The following is an 11,976-nucleotide window of genomic DNA, read 5'->3' on the forward strand; positions in this document are numbered from 1 at the left end:
TGTGAAATGGAGCTAAGAACTACACTGAACTCAACACCACAACTTGTGGTGCAGCTTAAAGGACATGGCATGTGTAATGTATACAGCTGGTGCCTGGTAATTGTCAGATCTGTCATCCTCTCTTTAGTCCCTTCCTCTGACTGCCCCCAACCCCAGACTGCTAACAAGTTAGGAAGAAGTCAGAAGTGAGGCTGGAGAATTTAATTCCTAATTGATGACCTCCAGGTTTGCTCCCCCATCCCAGATGGGGGCTGGGATAGGGGTTTGCTGATTGTCACAGTTGAGGTGCCAGGACCAAGTTTGGGGGACCCCAGTTGGCCACCCCTGGCCAGAAGAGAGTGGCAGGTGCACATAAAGCTGGAGCAGCAGCAGGAGGGAGGCAGGTGGGTTTGCAGAAGATTGGGGCAGAGTGGGGGCCACCTGGGCCTGCCTGCCCACCTCACCCTCAGGGCCCCAGGCCCCCTTCTTCCAGGCCCTGCTGACCCTGGGGGCTGGGAGACAGGCTGTCGGAGGCTGGGGCCTCCCGATCGGGTCCCCAGGAGCTGCCACCGCCAGGGTCTACGGTCTCTAGGCGCAAGGCAGGCAGCAACCCCAGGCTTTGAGGCACAGATGGTGGGAAGGCCCAGGACCCAGGCAGCCCAGGGGGCCCCTCCTCACTGTTGCCTTGGCTGCCACCATCACTGCCCCTGTTGGGGGCCACCCGAGGCAGGCGGCGGCTCTGGGGCGAGGGGCTTCGGCTGGTGCCACGGCGTTCACAGGACGAGGGCCGCAGGGCGAGGCCGGGGAAGCGGGCCAGACCTGGGCTTCGGCTACGGTGCCGCTTGGACTTGCCAGGGCTTGGGCTGCGGGACTTGGATGCAAGCAGCTCCAGGGTGCTGTCATCCTCATCCTCCGAGCTGGCACCCGAGCTGTCTGTGCTGCTGCTGGCCAGCTCCGAGGTAGGCAGCGAGATCTGGGGGGAAGGCTGGTCACTGGGGTGCCCCTCTCCCCAACCGGCCACTGAGGCCTCTGGGAACCACTCCTGCCCTCCCCCTTGGCAGACCCAGGAAGGTCAGGCTATTTGTAGGAGGTCACAGAGCAGAATGTAGAAGCTGTAGAGGCATTTGAATACTCCTTTGGCGCCCCTGACCTTGCAGCCTGGCCTACTTACCTGAAAGGGCTCAGTGACCCCGATGAGGATGCTGTGGGTGTGGCTATAATAGCCCAGGATGAAGTCTCCGTGACCCTTGGGCAGTGACTCCTCACTGAATGTCACCTGGTGGGCCGGGGGGTTTAGGCCCAGGTTGGGGTGAGGGAGGCAGCCTCAGGACCCTTCAAGCTGAATCCTGAGCCCCCAAGGGCAATGGGGACTTCCTCCCACTCTCCCCCTCCCCTTAAGTACCTGGTAGATGTTCCCGTCCACATCCTCGTGTTTGGCCCAGACATAAGCCACGTAGTCCTTGCAGTGGCGGAAACCCACCTGGGGCGAGAGCAATCAGGGTCGTGACCCCTAACGTCTGACCCCAGCAGCCTCAAACTCTGGGGCAGCCAGGGACCCCACATGGGGTCCCTGGCTGCCCCTTCAGGCCCTTCCTTCCCCAATGTACCGACCACCCCTGCCCGTCTCACCCGGTACAAGCCGATCCAGTCCCAGGAGCTGCGGGCGAACACCGTCTCTACGCGGTACCTCACCACAGCCTGCTCCGGCCGCACCCACTCGTCTGCCACATCCAGCCGCACAAGCGGCACGTCGTCTCTGAAGGCAAACTGCCCAGGGGCAGGGGGCAACATCAGGGGAGACCCTCTAGTATTCTATGCACCTAGAGCCCTTGGGCCTGAGTCGGCACAAATTGGCTGAGATGAAGGGCCTTTGAAGCCACTGCACAGGCTGGGAAACTGAGGAAGAACAGGTCTAGGATGAATGCCAGGTTTCCTGCCTCCCAGCTCAGGGCTCTTTTTGTCCTTAGCCTCCTTAGGGAGTGAGTGAGAACACAGCTTTGAAGCTTAGTAGACCATGGGTTTGGCCCTGGCTCTGCCATTGTTATGCAGTGTGACCCAAGGTGAGTTTCTTGACCTCTCTGAATACCAGGACTCCTGTCCTTAAACTCTGATGATCTTATTTAACTCTTGGGGCTGCTCTGCAGTTTCAATGAGATACCATATAAAGTATCCTATAAACTTCTCAGTATACAGTAGGTGCTCAATGAATGACTTGCCTATAAGCTAACAAAGGAGTCCCATGATGCACTGGATATTCTGGAGTAAAGTGAACACCCATGAGCAGGCAAGAAGAGCTCTGGGTAGATGGCTGGAGACCATCCAGGCTCTGCTACTAACCTGCTTCATGACCTCAGGTAAGCCCTTCATCAGGCTAAGTAAGACTCAGTTTCCCCACCTGTATTAAGGAACCACTATTAACCTTGTTTGTCATCAGTCCATGGAGACAAAAGAATCTTCTCTTCCCAGGGTCACCCTAGGCTGAGCAGGGGGTCACCATGTGGATGGGGTTGCTGGGGTGGCAGGTGGCCAGGGTACTGGCTTCATCTCTGTCCCTCAGGGAAAGACTCGGTGGTGCCAGCCTCAGGCTTTGTCTGCTCCCCTGTTTATCTGGTTTCAACTTTCTCTCCCTCCTCAGCTTCCTTCCAAGCTGCTCCAGAAGAAACCAGCACATCCTCTCCCTGCCCGTGGGTTCCTAACAGCAGGTCTGGCCAGGTTGCGCTCTTAGAAATACCCTTTAGGGCCTTGTGGGGTCAAAACTCCTGCTGAGCCCTGTGCTGTCTTGCTTTGGATAAGAGATTTAAGTTCTCTGAGCCTCTGTTTCTCTCATCAGTAAAACTGGGAGGAGAATTTGGACATCCTCAGGGCCTACCACAGTATTCAAAGGGATGACATACATGAAGTAGGCTACACAGGCTCTGGCATATAGTAGGTGCTCAACAGGTAATGTTTTACAAGGGACAGGGTTCTAGATAAGGAGGGAAGGATAGGGCGCCCAAAAGGAGTGGTTCTCAAGGTGTGGTCCCTGATTGGGGGTTAAACCTCACACCCAAGGCTTTTACCAAAGGTCATGGGAGGCCAGACATGGGCAGATTTCCATTCCCAGCTGAGGACATTGGCCACTGTCCCTCTGACTGACCATATGACAAAGTTATCAGGGAAAACATTCTCTGGTCTGCTGGGCTCCCTCTTATCAGATCAAGAGAATAGGAGAACCCAGAGTTGGGTTTCAGGACTGGAAATTGGGCTCCACCCCACTCTGCTGCTGAACCTGTGTGCGACTTGGGGCACATGCTACCCCACTAACAGAAAGTTGGACTACATGGTCTCTAAGATCCAGTTCTGACATTCTTGGATTTCCCCTTTTTCCTTTGGCAGCTAGGGGCCCCAATCCTAAACACAGGGGCTTCCCTGGTGGCGCAGTGGTTAAGAATCCGCCTGCCAATGCAGGGGACACGGGTTCGAGCCCTGATCTGGGAAAATTCCACATGCCGTGGAGCAACCAAGCCCATGCGCCACAACTACTGAAGCTTGCGCGCCTAGAGCCCGAGCTCCGCAACAAGAGAAGCCACCGCAATAAGAAACCCGCGCACCACAACGAAGAGTAGCCCCTGCTCGCCGCAACTAGAGAAAGTCTGCGCGCAGCAAGGAAGACCCAACGCAACCAAAAATAAATACATAAATCAATAAAAATTTATAATAAAAAAAATCCTAAACACAATGCTAAATTTTATAGTAACTATTTAGGGTTTAGCTTTGTATTTTTTTGTATCTCTACTCCCCCTCCCCATCACATACGGTAAGATGGTAAATAAATAATAAATGAATGTGAATGAATGCTACATGGGATTTGAGTAAATATTTTGGTAGCTGGTCTTATTATATATGTGAATTTTAACATAAGTTGCCCTAAGCCTTTCTCAGAAAAGGGGAGTTAGAGATTAATGGAAAAGGTATACCGTTTGAAATCAGACTAGCCAGGGTTCAAATCCTAACCTTCCCTTTGGTAGCCGTGTGACCCGGGGCAAGGGGTGCTGTGTCTCTGGGCCTCAGTTTTTTCACCTGAAAATGGAGATCATAGGACTTCCCTGGCGGTCCAGTGGTTAAGACTCTGAGCTCCCAATGCAGGGGGCATGGGTTCGATCCCTGGTCCGGGAACTAAGATCCCACATGCCGCATGGCATGGCCAAGGATAAATAAATAAGTAAATAAATAAATAATGGAGATCATAACCCCACTCCCAGTCTGCTGTGACAAGCGGATGCTGCTGAGGGCAGGTGTAAGGGGTTACCGGTGGGCAGTGAGATGCTGAGCTGGGCCTGGGGATGTCATGCGGGGAGGATGAGGCCAGGACTTACGTGCAGGACGAACTGGGCAGCCACGGGCTTGTGGTCGCTGACAGTGTATTCCATGTGGCTGTGGTAGCTGTGCTGGGTCACCTGGAGCCGGTGGCTCTCCCGTCCCGAGGGGCTGGGACCTCCACCTGGAGCCTTGACCTTCCACAGGATACGGTCTGTCCAGGCTGGCTTCCGCTTCTTGGCACTGCGGTGGGCAAGGGTAGGCTGAGTATCAGGGGTTGGGGGTCAAGGCACCTCTGCCTCCTGTCTCTCTTTCCTGTCTCCCTTATCCAGAAGACCTTAGCCCACATCCCCACCTCTAATCCCAGGGCTGAGCTCACCTGGTATCATATTTGTTAGTACCCACGTCAAACTTGAAGGTGGGCGCAAAGTTGAGGGGCCCCTCCTGGAAGCCCCTCAGGATGGGCCAGGTGTTCTTGGCCATGTTGAGCTGTGAGGGTCCAGAAGCACAGAATTGGACAAGAGCTTGGGCAGGGCAGGTGAGGTCAAGGACCATAGCCTAGGGTACAGGTGGTCCTAGGGCATGTTCTGTGTGCTTGGGGTTTTGGGGTCCAGGCTGGGATTCCCCACCTGGTCTTTCTCCCAGAGCTGGTGGAGCTGCTCGCTGTCGATGGCAAATTTGACGAAGTGCAGGTCGTAGCTCTCGATGCGGAAGTTCAGGTCCCCGAACCAGAACACGAGGCTGTTCGGAGGTGGGGGTCAGCGGGGTCCACGGGGTGAAGAGCCCAACCCAGATCCTTCTCTGCCCCCATCCAACCCGACGGCTGCTCCTAGTGATGACGCAGGGGGTGGGTGGGTTGCTGCAGAGCCGCCAGCCCACCACGGAGCAGCAGGGGGTGTAGACCTAGAAGTTAGGTTCCGACCCCCAGCAAGGCCTTGCCCCTCAGCAAAGCTCCACCCTGCAGGCTCCACCTCCCCATCAAACTTAACCAGCTTTCTTGTTCCTAGCTATAGGAACACCTCCTTCACCAGCCCCGCCCAAGCTCCATTAGGTCCCGCCCCGGCCCATACTCGTGATCCAAGATGCCTTGAGCGCCAGGCCCCTGGAACTGCTGGAGGCTGAGGATGGTCTGGAAGTTGTCCTTGCGTTGCTCCGCTTTCTCCATGTGGGCCGGCAGGTGGCAGTTCAGGAAGCACAGCATGTGCCCGAAGGCGGCCAGTCGCACACTCACTCCACCCTTGTTGCCCTTGGGAAACAAGGTTGGGTGGGTCATGGGCGGGGCCTAGGCAAGGAGGTGAGGCCCGCGGGGCTTAGGGTGGGCGGGGTCAGCGGGTGAGGCCCAGGACCCGTGGAGGCGTGGAGAGGGGTGGGTTCTAGGGAAAGGAGTGGAACACTAGGAGGGGTGGGGACAGAAAGGGGCGGGGTCTAGAAAACGAGGGGTGGGGGTGGGTGGGGAGAGGCAGGCCTCAGAGTAAGGGGTGTAGCTTGGGGAGAGGATATTGCCAGTACGCGGGGGTCCGGGGACTAATCTAAGGATCCCTTAGGGCCCTGTCCCCTCCGAGGCCGCTTCCACGCTCACCCAATAGCCACCCAGGCCAGTGCGCGTGCAATCAGTCTGCACATCCCTCAGGAAGGGCAGATGGTAGTACTTGGCGAACAGCAGCAGGATGACGCCCTGCATCCGCACGGTACTCACCTGCAGCAGAGGCGCGAGGAGGCTGAGGGACAGGACACAACTCACCTGCCCCCGCCCTCGCCTTTTCCGGTCCTTAAAGGTCTGCTCCTCCATCCTCCCATTTCATGGACCCGGCCACCGAGGCCCAGCGGACCCCACGGTGAATGAAGACAGAGCTAGGGCCGAGAATCCAGGGGTCTCCACCTGCCCGGGGGTTGAGGGAGGAGTTACCAGCACGAAGTTGAAGGGCCCCAGTGCGTCCATGAAGAGCTCGCTCCACTGGTCGGTGAAGAGCGCGTCCTTGAGCCGCTTGTTGATCATAGAGTTCACTTCCTGCAACCTGTGGGGGACTGTGAGGCGGCCTTCGGATTGGGGGGGGGGGCGCCCTAGAAACCCCTCCCACGGGAGAGGGTCTGGGAAGCAGGAGGGGCTCAGGAGGGAGTCTACTCGCCCTGTCCCCTCACCCTATGGCGATCATGTCTGCCCTGTCACTGTCATCGCTGCTGCTGCCCAGGTGGAGGAGGGATGTGACATCATCGGGGGGCATGGCTGTGCCCACGTTCCATGTGACCACAGTGATCCTGGGGAGGTGGGGGTACAGAAGGGGTTACTACTGGGGACCACTCTCTTACCCTCAACCTCCCTCCCACAGGGCTTTTTCTGGGGAAATAAGCTTGAGTATATGCCCTCAGAAGGACCCACAGTGGGCCCAGGGTCCCTTCCACCAGACTCTTCCAGGGGAGATCAACTGAGGCAGGGTAGGCAAGTCCCTTAGGAGAGGATGCTGTCTTCCGAGGGCCCCAGAGTGGGCCTAACACCCACAAGGAATCTTCCTCAGGGAGGTCAGCTGGGACGGAGTAGGGTAAGCCACCCTAGAAGGATGCCTAGTCTTAGAGTTCAAGCCCCAGCAATGTCTTGGGAGAGGGCCCCTCACCAGAAGCCAGGGTCGCTCTTGCAGGTGGGCTGAGCTGACCAAGAGGAGGATGACGAGGTGGATGTAGAAGAGGAGGTGGTAAGAGGGGCTGGGGTTTCTCTGGGCTGAAGGTTGGGGCTCAGATGCCCACCAGGCCCGGCACCCTGGGTGCCAGGCCTGGGGAGGGCCATCCCAGGAGCTGGGGGGACACACGGGGAGCGGTTTGGGGAGCGGCTGGGGGAGCGGCTGGGAGATCGGGGTGGCTTGGGCAGAGGTGGGGGCACAGTCTGGGCTAAGGGGGCCCCTGGCCGGAAGGTGGGGTAGAGAAGTCCGGGGGAGCGAGTGCCAGGCTCTGGAGGACCCTGGCCCACATCCAGAGGCAGGGTCTGTGGTGGCCGGGGCAAGACAGGATCCTCAGGGCTGCTGCGGGGGGCCTCAGGCCGGGCTCTGAAGGAGGGGGAGATCCGAGGGTCTGGGGGGGCTTGAATCAAAGATGGGGAGCCCACAGGACCAGATGTCTGAGTCGGGGGCTGGAGATGCCCGTCTGAAGGGGAGAGAGGTCTAGGGACTGGGGCATCCCTCTGTTTAGCTGGTGTCCATCCCACAGAGGCCGGGGCTGATGTCATGGATGCTGGAGTCAGGGCCTGTTCCTGAGAGGGCGACAGAACTGGACTGGGCACTGGGGAAGAGCTGGAGCGGGGCTGTGGGGGCTGTTTCTCAGATGCCACGGCCAGGCTCAGGCCTGAAGCAGCCAGGGCTGGCTTGGGTCCCATGGAGGCAGGTGGCGCCTGCTTCTGGTCCCTGGACAGTGGAGCCAGCCTGGGCCCCAGGGTAGCTGGAGGAGGCTTCGGCCTAGCTGAGGCAGACATCACCAACTGGCCCACAGATGTTGGAGCCAGGCTGGAGCTGCGGTGGGCAGGAGCTGTTTTCTGCCCTCCAGGGGTAGACATTGGAGCCAGGATGGGTCGGGGAGACGCCAGAGCCAGCCTTGGCCCCTTTGAGGAAGGTGGCACTGCTGCTGGTGGCCCCACAGGTGTCAGAGCCAACCTTGGTTCCGAGCGTACTGGTGCTGCATTCTCCTTCGCTGGGAGCTGAAAACATGAGTCCATCTTGGATAGGACAAGTCAGAGACTCAGAGTCAACCCTAACCAGGCCTCCACTTCCATATAGACCCCAGCAGACTCTGTCTAGCTAAGAAAGGCACATCTTTCTGAGGAAGTTCTTCCTAATTTCTCACCTCAATCCATTCTGCTGTGAATCAGCTTCTCTTTTGGAGGAAACAGGACATGGAAACCTATCCCCTCCCTCACCTGTGACACCTCTTTCATAGATGGGGAAACTAAGACCCCCAACTCAAAGGAGGCAGAGTGTGAGCCTGGACCCGAGGGCTCTCCTTGCCTTCCTGGCTGGCACCCACTCCCTGGCCACCCAGGAGTGTTGGGTGGCTGGAGTCAGCTTCCCTGAGCACCGCCCACCCCTGCAGTCCCTGCTGCTCCCCTAGCCAAGGGCTACTGATCTGACCCCCCCAGATCTGCCCACTCAGGACACCCTGGGGCCAGCCTGTTAAACACCACCCCCTTTCCTCCACAGTACACAGGAACTCTCAGGTTCCCCCAGCCAAACGTCCCCAATTCCTTGGTCACAGCCCTCTCTGTCGTTGTCACCCATTCCCAGAGCTCCGTGCAGGAGCAAGAGCCTGGGTTGGGACTGGCCATGTCGATTCCCAGCCCAGCTCTGTGTGACCTTAGGCAAGCACTTCCCTGTGCAGGGCCTCAGTTTCCCTGTCTTAAAATGAAGGAACCTGTTGAAGGATCCCTGGCCACACCTGATCCTGGGAAGCCTAGGTCTCATATTCTCTGCATGTATGAGCCCAACATTTGCTAGGCTTCCATTTGAGCTCCATGGACTAGTCCATCCTCCCAAGTGTGATTCTAACACCCAGAGCAAGTCCAGAATTCTGTTGATCCTGGCACCGCACCACTGTGCACAAGTTGTACCCTCTTACCCTTGTCACCCCACCTGTGAGGACAGGCAAGCAGGTATCCTCTTTATGTCCAGCAGGTGGAGTGGGGGGTGTGTGGCCCTGCAGGGACCTCCTCTTCCTTTCCCACCTGTCCCTGTCTGATGCCCCTGTCTCCAGAAGTCAGGATAAAGTGTCCCTTGCCAGGGAGGGTAGACGAAGGTTTACACTCACCCTGGGGTGGCCCCATCCCTGCCTCCAGAGATGCAGTTCTGTCTGCATCCCGTGTCCTGCTTGGTTCAGAGAATCTGAAACTCTGCCTCCACCTCTGTCCCCAAACTCAGCTCTTTGAGACTTGCATTTTGGGCATCCTCCTTGGTTCCTAGTGTCCCACTCCAAACCCCCACCCCAAACACCACACCGCCTCCAGCACTAACAACTTAGACATCCCAGATGTCACAGTTTCAGTCTTCAGGGACAAGCCTCCTCATTTTGCATTGACTCAGAGAGGACAAGCAACTTGCCCAAGGTCACATAGCAAAGCTGGAGCACAGCTGGGTCCCCTGATACCTGGTCCAGGGCTTTCCCAGGAGGTCCTGGAGACAGCTAACTCCATCTCTCTCTGAGTGTCCGTCCCATCACTACCCCCTCAGCCCCTAGGGTACCCTGTTTGCCCAGTTCCTGCTTGGTGGGCAGAGGAGAGTGCCAGCCTCTCAGCTGGGGCACCAGGGTGCCTGCAGTATGTGGGGGGGGGGTGGGACTAAGGATCAGGAATGGGGGAACTAGGATTTAGGGGTCTTACCTTGGAGGGTGCCCCAGTTTGGGAAATCCCATGGGGCATGGGCAGGGGGCCCAGGCCAGCCTGGGTCCCCGGCCTCCCGCTGCCACTGATGCCCTGGCCCTCCATGTCTGCAGCCCCCGGCAGCCCGGGTTCCCTTGGGCTCCAGCTCCTCCGCTAGCTCCTGGGAACCAGTGATGTCATCAGCCGTTTCAACCTGCTGAGAATTTAAAGACACAGGCACCGACTTCCCAACATAGAGGTGGCCAGGGCAAGGTGACCTACCCCCTGGGGACTGGCTGCTGAGCCTGGAATGGTCATGGTTGGGGGGGAAGCGGGGGGAGCGGGTCCATTGGCCTGGCACAGGTCCCAGCTGGCAGCATAGTGGAAGCTGTCTTTCTGTTTCCACCCTCCAGCCGGTAGGCCTGGCCAGCCCTTGCTCAAGGGAGGGGCACTGACACACCTGAAGGTAAGGTAGCTCAGAGGTCAGCCCCCTCTCCAGGGCTTCAGAGACACCTGAGTCCCTGCTCTGATCCTGTGACCTTCTTGACTCCCTGCCAGCTCAGGGCTTGCCTTGGCCCCCACCCTTGCCCCATTTTCAGGCCTTGGTGCCCGCCCCTCGCCTGGCTCTATCCTTCCCATCCCAGAGCCAGACACTCAGGCTCCAGCAACTGGAGTCTTTCCCATCTCAACCTCAGCACTGGCCCCTCCTCTTCTGCAGACACCTCGCACCTGCCCTTGGATGTCCCCACAGCCAGGCCCAGCCCAGCTCCTCCCAGCTTTCCTCCTCCAAGACTCACTGGGTGTAGCTTGGGAGAGGGACTTGCTCAAGGTCACCTGGTGAGCTGGGGAGGTCCCCTGAGTCTCAGTGAGGAAAGGGAGCTGCCTCAGTGATCCAGGAACCACAAGAGTCAACTGGGATGTCTGGGGGAAGGGAGCTGGGGTGGAGAAAGGCCCAGCAGTGGGGGAACAGACTGGCAGGAGGGTCAAAAACAGGTCTGGGAACTTCTTTGGCCAGGACCCAGCGTAGGGCCTGGTCTCCAACAGACCTAGGGAAGTGTTTGTTGAATGAATCAATCAATCAGTGAGAAGAGTGAATGAGTGACAGGTGCAGATACGGCCGGAGATGGCTGTGGGCTCTGCTTCTGCCTCTTCCCCACTCTCACTCTTATCTGCTAAGCAGTCCCTGAAACCCTGATTCCTCCAGAGCTGCTTGATTGCTTACAGAGGAGTGATCTCACTCAGTTTAGGCAGAAAATGATCAGAGTTTTGTGCCCAGAGCTCCCTGCTGATCAACAGTCACCTCTGTATCCTCATGGACCGGTGTGGTCCCCTGCATGAAAGTCACGTGGACAGATACCTCATTCCCTCTCCTGGATGGGCTTCCCACCTCTGCTTGACTGTCTCTGTGTCTAGTCTGTGTTTCTGGGCTAGCACCTCTGGGAGGCTGGAATTTTCACGGGCAGAGACCCAGACCATATTAGGGTCCTGGGGTAGAAAGGTGGTGATGGTGGAAGTAATGACGTTGGTGATGGGGGAGGTAATGACAGTGGTGATCGAAGGGGTGGAGATGATAATGTATGTAATTATGATAATGGAAGTGAGGACTGACAGTGCTGGTGGTGGTGGTAAGGTGACAGTGCTGGCAAAGTGGAGGTGATAGTGGTGGGATGGATGTGATAGAAGAGGTAGTGGAGGTAATGGTGATGGCAATAGTAGAGATGATAACAGAGGTTGGTGATGGTGGAGGTGGTAGAATGAAGAGATGAGGGTTATAGTAACAGTGGAGGAGAGATGGGGGCAGACGAGGTGGTGGGGGTGTTATGTTGACGGAAGAAGAGGTGGTGGTGGAGTTGGAGGTGAAGATGTGGGTGGTGGTGAGGGAGGAAGTGAGCGTGAACATGGTGGTGGCGCTCAGGCCAACAGAGATGGAAGGAAATTTTGAACTTACCCTGCCTAGCCCTCTGACTCCTATTTTACAGATGAGAAAACTGAGGCCCCCAACAGTACCTGGCTTCTGTTGCAATCCTGGAAGTGATGGGGGACAGATCCAGGTCCCTGGAACCAGTCCTAGGGCTCAACCATCTGGGCTGAGACAAGGGCATCAATGCCCTTGAGAAACCAGGCAAATGTCATGCAAATAAGTGTGCAAAGGGCTCCTCTGCCCCAGTGGGGCAGCCAGGATCTCCACCATGTCCCCTCCCTGAGCTCAGATCCTGCAGGGGACTTTGTTTCTGTCTCTGCCACTGACTTACTTGGAGAGTCACTCAGATTCCTGGTCTGTGTAAGGCAGATAAAAACAGTAGATACCTCCTACGATTGCTGTGAGAATTCAACAAGATAATACATCTGAAGAGTTTAGCACAGAGCCTGGC

At 57.3% G+C, this 11,976-nt stretch overlaps 1 protein-coding gene across 4 annotated transcripts; it reads right to left on the bottom strand.

The window, feature by feature from the left end:
* Nucleotides 1–205: 205 nt before the first annotated feature.
* INPP5J (inositol polyphosphate-5-phosphatase J) lies at nucleotides 206–9,772 on the bottom strand. Of its 4 annotated transcripts, none has more exons than XM_036874146.1 (13): nucleotides 9,626–9,772; nucleotides 6,885–7,954; nucleotides 6,415–6,531; nucleotides 6,182–6,290; nucleotides 5,855–5,971; nucleotides 5,346–5,521; nucleotides 4,905–5,016; nucleotides 4,655–4,764; nucleotides 4,335–4,518; nucleotides 1,609–1,746; nucleotides 1,382–1,459; nucleotides 1,151–1,255; nucleotides 206–952 (listed from the first exon to the last, which is right to left on the bottom strand). In XM_036874146.1, exons 1-13 carry the CDS (start codon nucleotides 9,728–9,730, stop codon nucleotides 446–448), a joined length of 2,928 nt encoding a protein of 975 aa, XP_036730041.1. In that variant the 5' UTR covers nucleotides 9,731–9,772; the 3' UTR covers nucleotides 206–445. The 4 variants fall into 4 exon arrangements, with proteins under 4 accessions (XP_036730041.1, XP_036730042.1, XP_036730040.1 ...); XM_036874147.1 differs by having other exon boundaries at nucleotides 7,911–7,972; XM_036874145.1 differs by having other exon boundaries at nucleotides 6,885–7,972.
* Nucleotides 9,773–11,976: the final 2,204 nt, after the last annotated feature.

Source organism: Balaenoptera musculus, chromosome 14 (genome assembly GCF_009873245.2).
Source record: "Balaenoptera musculus isolate JJ_BM4_2016_0621 chromosome 14, mBalMus1.pri.v3, whole genome shotgun sequence".
NCBI classification, from domain to species: domain Eukaryota; kingdom Metazoa; phylum Chordata; class Mammalia; order Artiodactyla; family Balaenopteridae; genus Balaenoptera; species Balaenoptera musculus.